Source organism: Plecotus auritus (assembly GCF_963455305.1).
Source record: "Plecotus auritus genome assembly, chromosome: 14".
In the NCBI taxonomy this organism is placed as follows: Eukaryota; Metazoa; Chordata; class Mammalia; order Chiroptera; family Vespertilionidae; genus Plecotus; species Plecotus auritus.
In genome coordinates this window covers 6512810-6520333 of record NC_137780.1, presented here as the reverse complement: position 1 = coordinate 6520333, position 7524 = coordinate 6512810, and the positions used below count along the sequence as shown (strand labels likewise).

The following is a 7524-nucleotide window of genomic DNA, read 5'->3' as shown; positions in this document are numbered from 1 at the left end:
GATTCCCGAGACCCGAACTGCTGCCCTCACGGTCAGCGCTCGTCACCCAACATCCCAAAATCCCAAAAGCAGCTTCGCGGTCGGGAGCGTGTCCACGCAGAATCGTGTGTCAGACCATTGAAACGACGGGAGCCCAGAGACAAATCGCTGAAGACGTGATGGAGAAGGTTGCGTACTTGGTTCTGTTACATATTTACCGATTAAAGTCATAAAACAGTCCTCATTGTTTTTCATGCAGGTAATCGAGAAAAAAAAGAGAGTGCGGAGATGAACTTTAAATAAAAAAATTATTCCTTCCCTCCCTCCCTCCCTCTCCCCTAGATGCTACAAAAGGTTTTTCCCCCCCGCCCTGGGCCGAGGCCTTGAAAAGGCCACTACATAGAACAGTGGCATGCATTACTGTCTGGCCATTTAAAAAAAGCTAATTTTGTGGTGGTTGTAATTACATTATAAAAATGTCCACATGCAGAAGTCTAAAAAAGGTGGTTGAAAACCTACAGGAAATCTACAATATATCGTTCTACATTTGACCACTGCTTTGCGTTATGTAGGAGTCATCGATTTGGTAAAGCGTTGTAACAATTTAGGAAGGCATCTAAATTTTTTAAATTCTGGACGAATCTTGTGTTTTCAAATCTACAAAATTGCATGAAGGCTAGCTCGAGAGACTTCCCATCATTCTAGAACTCCTCCGGCCGGACACGTTTTTAGGACGCTTTCTTAGAGGTATCACCCCTCGAAAGCACACAGCATTCCCGTCTGTCCCACACCGGATGATCGAAAGCTACACGGGGCTCACCTCGACAGTCATGGGCTAGCATGATAGGAAGACGAACCTGAGAGAAACATGTACAATACAATAGCGTGACCTGTTGAATTCTTCATCAGAAACTCTGAGCAAAAAAAAAAAAACGTCGCAAGCCTCGCTCTTTATTTTTAGCCACGGGTTGTGGAAACGTGAGATCCGATCCCGACATGAAACTATTTCACTGCGCGGCCGTCTTGCCGGACGGGCTTAGCAATTTCTGCATCGACGGCTACCGGAACATCCCACGGCTCTTCCGTCCCGGTGAAAAGGTCAGAATGAAGCAGCAAACGGGGAGAGAAGTAGCTTGTCGCCGGAGTCATCGTGCCTGAAGGCTTTCAGAGCAGGTTGGTTTTTCCCCCTCCCTTCCGACCGTCCCCATCTTCCTCCAGAGGCTCACGAAGGGGGGGTCCGTTGTGAGCAGTTGCTGTGGGTAGGTGTGTGTTCCCTCCTCCAGATGTAAGTCCTCTCTCTCTCCTCCGCTGGCTTCTCTACGGGGTGTTGGACTTGCTCAGTTCCTGCCTGATGGCTGAGTAGGAAAAGGAAAAGGATTCAGAACAGATGAAACAGTACGGGGGGAAAAAAACAAATGAGCGGCTCGACCTTAAGAAATGCTAACGTCTGCGCTCGGCCTCCCAGGAATGAACAGAAACACGGATCCTGCGTGCTTCATGGCACAGGTCTTTGCACTCTCTCATTACAAAGACGATACTCTTTCCACTTATGGATGGTTATTGATTCTCTCCCTGTCAGAGGCCAGGGGAAGGCATTTATTCTGTGGGCTCAACATCAAGGGGGCAGGATGGGTCAGCAGGGGAACCCAGAGAAAGACTCATCACCCAGTTCCCCAGCCATTACTTCTCGACACCTGACCCGCAGGGATCTTGTTTATCCTATTTTTACCTCCATCACAAGAAGGAGAGCCTCCCACAAGCCACGCGAAGGGCAGGGAACTACGGAAAAGGAATCGTGTTACGCCCTCCAGTAACCAACGGGCCGTTTCTCTATCTGCATTCTCTTAAAGCGCACTGTTCTTCAACAGGACCCCGGAGGAGTAGCGAACGTGTTCTGACACTCACCGTCAATGAGCTCCTCTTTGAGCTTGGTTAATTCTTTCCTCATTTCATCTAAAATGTCCTAAAACAGCAGAGAAACACACCAGGAAGACAGAAAGTAAGTCACTGCCCGACGATCCTTGCGCACCTAAAATCTGAAGGACGTACGGAGGGTGCTAGAAGACTAGCCTCGGGGCGTTCTGTTTGAATTGCCTCCTTGCCCAACCTTTCTGCTTATTCCGGCCTCGCAAGATACGAGACAGAATGCTTTCTAGAACCGAAATAATCCCTCTGTCTTCCCGTGACGGGTCTGACTCAGATCGTCTCTAGAAAGGACGGGAGCTTTCAGTCTAGCCCTCCGGGGAGGGCCTGGGGGGCGGGGCACCCCCAGGCGCGGAGGAGGAGACACCAGCTCCTGGCACACCTGTCACCAGGTCTGACGGATGGGGCTTGCTTAGGAATCACCACAGCTGCCAACTGCATGTCCAGGAACCCAGGGGTCCCCCTGAGGACCCCCAGGGGCTGCCCTCACAGGAGACAAAGGTGGTTGGGACCCTGCTGGTCCAAGACCGAAGGTACCAGCCACACACAGCTACTGAGCACCTGGAAGGGGCTGGTCTGAAACGGGATGCTTTCTAAATGTAAAACAGACATTAGATTTCAAAGATGTAGTAGGAAGAACATAATGTAGAGCAGGGGTCCTCAAACTATGGCCCACGGGCCACATGCGGCCCGCCGAGGACATTTATCCGGCCCGTCGGGTGCCGCTACTTAGCAGCCGACTCGTCCCGGGCCCGCAGTGCGCATAGGAATTTGTTCATAGTTTTTTTTAACTATAGTCCGGCCCTCCAACCGTCTGAGGGACAGTGAACTGCCCCCCCCACCCTGTTTAAAAAGTTTGAGGACCCCTGATGTAGAGTAACTCATTAGCAGTTTTATTTTTTTAAATATTATTTTTATTGATTTCAGACAGGAAGGGAGGGGAGAGAGATAGAGACAGAGAGAGAGAAAGAGAGAGAAACATCAATGATGAGAATCATTGATCAGCTGCCTCCTGCATGCCCCCCACTGGGGATCAAGCCCACAACCCGGGCATGTGCCCTTGACCAGAATCGAACCTGGGACCCTCAGGCCACAGACCGATGCTCTATCCACTGAGCCAAACCGGCGAGGGCATAATTTTAAAATATTGATTACACATTCAAATCTTATTTTGAAATGTCCTGTTTCTCTGTACTGACTTAATGTGCCTACTACACACGTTAAGGTGTGTATGCAGCCCCCATTCCATTTCCATTTCCATTTCCATTTCATAGCAATGCTCTGCAGGGAGGGGTGCCCACCCCCGCCCCCAACCCCTGCGGACACTTTATGCGAACCCTCGGCACCAAAACACGAGGATCTGCAAAGCGCCAAGCGTGCCAATGCCACTGTTCCATGTGTGGGAAATACCTGAACTCTGCATGCTCTTCGAGCGCGTTCACCATCTGTCAAGCGCACGCACACATGCACACACGAACGCAAGCGTGACAGCTTTTAAAAGCAGCGAGCGCCATGAGAAGCCGGCTGCCCGAGCCCCACCTGCTTCAGCCGGTCGTAGTCTAGTCCCTCCGTCTGGACTCCGTTGGCACTGGGCTGGGACGAGGGCGCGGATTTTGGTCTGTACAAACGAAATGTCCAGGGCAGGTCAGCAACATGTCGGCGAGCTGCCGAGTTCACTCATAACTGCACACGGGCTGGCCCGACGCCAGATTTCGGGACGTGTCTTAAAACGCATCGTGTAAAGAAGTTAATGGGCAAAGTCGTGAGGCTGATTAGGACAGAAAACACATCTGCACTTTGCTCGGCATTCTGTTATTGGCCAAGAAGGTGGGAACAGGTGCTAAGATGAGGCGACTTCAGTCAAGAGGAGGGGACAACCTTCTCGGGGCACGAGGCAGGTCACCCGGGGACATGGACATGTGTCATGTCCATCAAGAGGCTGGCGGCCCCACCGAGGCCCACGGGACGCAACCCTGTCCTCTCCTCCTCTCGAACGTGTACGTTCCCTCCCCGAGAGCGGACGAGCCAGTGGGAGGGAGAACGCAAGAACAAATATCTTACTCTCGTGTGAATCACCTTAACAAATTCTACACCTTGGTTTGGGGAAAGAACATTTGACTAAGCATGACTTCTTGGTCTGTTTTTGATTCCATTTCAAGCATCAAAATACATAAAAATATTGGAAGAATGATTTCGTTAAAATGATTAAGTATATTCATATCCAATGACTATTTCCCGATGAAGTTTATGGAGGTGGCATCCGAGTGGTGGTGCTGTGGCTAACTACTTCCGTCAAGTTATTTTGTGGTGTTGGGTGTGTGTGTGTGTGGGGGGGGGGGGTGGTGGGGGTGGTGGTGGTGGTGGTGGTGGTGGTGGTGGTGGTGGTGGTGGTGTGTGTGTTTTAAGGAAAGGCCACACAAAACGCTGATGGTCATTGACTGCACTTTCAGAAGTTCCGCTGCTATTAAAATTTTCACACGAAGGAACTAAGTCCCTGGGATGAGGCCCATCGTCGTAAGCAAAAGTTTCAGCATCCCCTAAGCCAGTCACAGCGTCCTCTCCAATCCTGGCAAAAAGCGAAAGTCCCCAGTGGGAAGCCCAGCATTTATTTACCGGGGCGCTCCTGTTTTCCGGCTGAGTGTCTCAGGGGGCCATCTGTAAGGGCCACAAGTCACCGCAGAGGAAAACCATTAGGGAAGACACCGGCATATTTCCAGTTCTGCAGAGTACCGACGGTAAGCAATGTGAACCAAGACTCAACAGACACCATGGCTTTTACAGAGCCGTAACTGCACAGTTCCAAACCCACAGGCACTGCTCGCGAAGAAGCAATACTGAGTTCGTGTGCTTTCCCATCAAACACATGACTGTTTAAAAGGGTGCTGTGAGCAAGTCAACCCACTCTGTTTTACTCCATCTCTTCACACCCGTGTACGGACAAGGACAACTACTTTCGGAAAACGTCACACGAAGCACCGAGGTGGGCGCTGTGGGGGAGGGAGGTCTCTATGACGTGCTCTCTTTCCTCTTGCGAGGACACCCTGACGTGGCTGAGCAGACTCCTCGGTGCCACAGTCCCCTGCCATGTGTGAGGTCCACCGAATGGCAGTCAACGGCGCTCCATGGAGAGTCCGGCCCAGGGAAACAGTCCTGAAGGTCGGGCCTGCCCGTTTCACATGCCCACGTGCCCCGATTCCTGCCCTCCAGCGTTAAATCCTTACCGGCCCTGCTTGTCTCTGACTTGTCATAGTTAACGGCACAACACTGCCCCTACGTTCGACAATGCATACCTTTAAGTTCATGTCAATAACCTCAGTCCGCTATGAATATCCCCACACTTACTAAACGATGCAATAAATTATTGTTGTTATGTCAGAAACACTTGTGAAAACATGCAATTTTTAAAAAACTGGGTTCATGCTAACATGCAACCCACCACCATCACCACCACCACCACCACCACCACCACCACCACCACCATCATCACCACCACCATCATCACCACCACCACCACCACCACCACCACCACCATCACCACCACCACCACCATCATCATCACCACCACCACCATCATCACCACCACCACCACCATCACCACCACCACCACCATCATCACCACCACCACCATCACCACCACCACCACCACCACCACCACCACCACCACCACCATCACCACCACCACCACCACCACCACCACCACCACCATCACCACCACCACCACCATCACCACCACCACCACCACCACCACCACCACCACCACCACCACCATCACCACCACCACCACCACCACCACCACCACCACCACCATCACCACCACCATCACCACCATCACCACCACCACCACCACCACCACCATGGTAATGAACTAAAGGGGGGAACTTTTCATACGGAAGGAAAGAAGTAATCACCACTTTTTAAAAACAGGTTTATCAACAACCGTGTCCCGGCAGGCACTATGTGTGAAAGCAGCAAGTTAATTGAGAAGACTGACTGACAACAGAAAATCTCATTGTTTTTTTGTTGTTTTTTTTTTTGCCTGACCTCTCGCCCACCCCCAGCGTCTATATCAGAAAATCTCATTGTTATGTGCTATTTTTCTATCTACTAGCAAATTGCCTGAATGAATCTTTTGGTCTTAAAAATTAAATCACCTCAAAAAAGAAAAGAAAAGAAAAAAACCGTTTTACTATTGTCATATAAACACTTTATGCCAATGTCACCGGCTGACAAACTTGTCGAATGGTTGAATCACCAGTGGCATGAAAATAACTTTAACTAGTTAACCATTTGGCCAAATAGGGTCTGATTACAGAACTCCTCACTCATGCTATAAACACGCCTCCAGATCCTACTCAGCTCATGTTCCCAGGGGGCCGGACATGCATTTTTAAACATAGATGCATATAATAACATGGGTAGATCTCTGTCATTTCTATAACTGGTATCAAAATAGGATTTCTCAGAGGTTTTTATTACTTTATAACGAGAGTGTTGCCTCTACAATATAGCTTAAGCATTTGGTTTTTGTTTTTTTTTCAAATTGCCTTTTCTTTTTTTTTTTTTAAATGAAGAAAAAAATACACGAATCACATCTTAAATTTTCTTAATTTAAAAAAGGGATCCCAGGACACATCCTGGAAAACAAACAACCTGTTCAGGATGTTAGACGTCAGGTTGTTAAAGATGCTCGATTTCCAACCGTGTATCTAGAACACAGAGATTTTCCTCCAAGAATAACTTATCCACAACTGTGGTTCTAACATTGTCCTATGTTCCAGTATCAAACAGTCTACGTCAGTGGTCGGCAAACTGCGGCTCGCGAGCCACATGCGGCTCTTTGGCCCCTTGAGCGTGGCTCTTCCACAAGATACCACGGCCTGGGCGAGTCTATTTGGAAGAAGTGGCGTTAGAAGAAGTTTAAGTTTAAAAAACTTGGCTCTCAAAAGAAATTTCAATCGTTGTACTGTTGATATTTGGCTCTGTTGACTAATGAGTTTGCCAACCACTGGGCTAGGCTCTTATATTCCACTTTTCAAAAGCCTTGTCCCATACTTAAAAGAGAACAGTCTTTAAAAGAAAATGAAAAAGCTACAAATAGCCTAGATCTATGTGGCCTCAGATTCCCATTCTAGTATTTCTGATATGTTTACCATTTATACTGATCCAAATCCTATATAATAAAAGCCTAATATGCTAAGTGTCCAGTCTCTGGTCAGCCATTCAACCAATCAAAGCGTAATATGATAATGATATGCTAAGGTGGCTCAGCTGCTTGCCATGACCTGCACTGACCACCAGGGGGCAGATGCTCCAACTGGTAGGTTAGCTTACTGCCAGGGTACGGCGGTCAGGACTGAACAAGACTGGCTGGACACGCTCTGGAGCCCTCCCACGGTCCCTCTCACCCTGATCACGCACCCATGGGGTCCCTCGGCCTGGCCTGTGCCCTCTCGCAATCCGGGACCCTTGGGGGATGTCGGAGAGCTGGTTTTGGCCCGACCCCGCAGGCCAGGCCGAGGGACCCCACTGGTGCACAAATTCACGTACTGGGCCTCTAGTATAACTATAAAGTGATGGCAAAGAAATGAACACCATTAATTTTTCTAATTTAAATTCTTAGAA

General features: G+C 49.2%; 1 protein-coding gene across 8 annotated transcripts in view; it reads right to left on the bottom strand.

The window, feature by feature from the left end:
- Positions 1-909: 909 nt before the first annotated feature.
- The window catches only part of ENAH (ENAH actin regulator), a 108101-nt gene continuing 101486 nt past the window's right edge, over positions 910-7524 (bottom strand). For all 8 annotated transcript variants that reach the window (XM_080650981.1, XM_080650986.1, XM_080650980.1 and 5 more), the window contains 3 exons: positions 3442-3520; positions 1885-1942; positions 910-1334 (listed from right to left, as the gene is read on the bottom strand). In XM_080650981.1, the coding sequence (XP_080507107.1) occupies positions 1297-1334; positions 1885-1942; positions 3442-3520 (175 nt within the window). In that variant the 3' untranslated portion in view covers positions 910-1296. The remainder of the gene's footprint in view (positions 1335-1884; positions 1943-3441; positions 3521-7524) is intronic.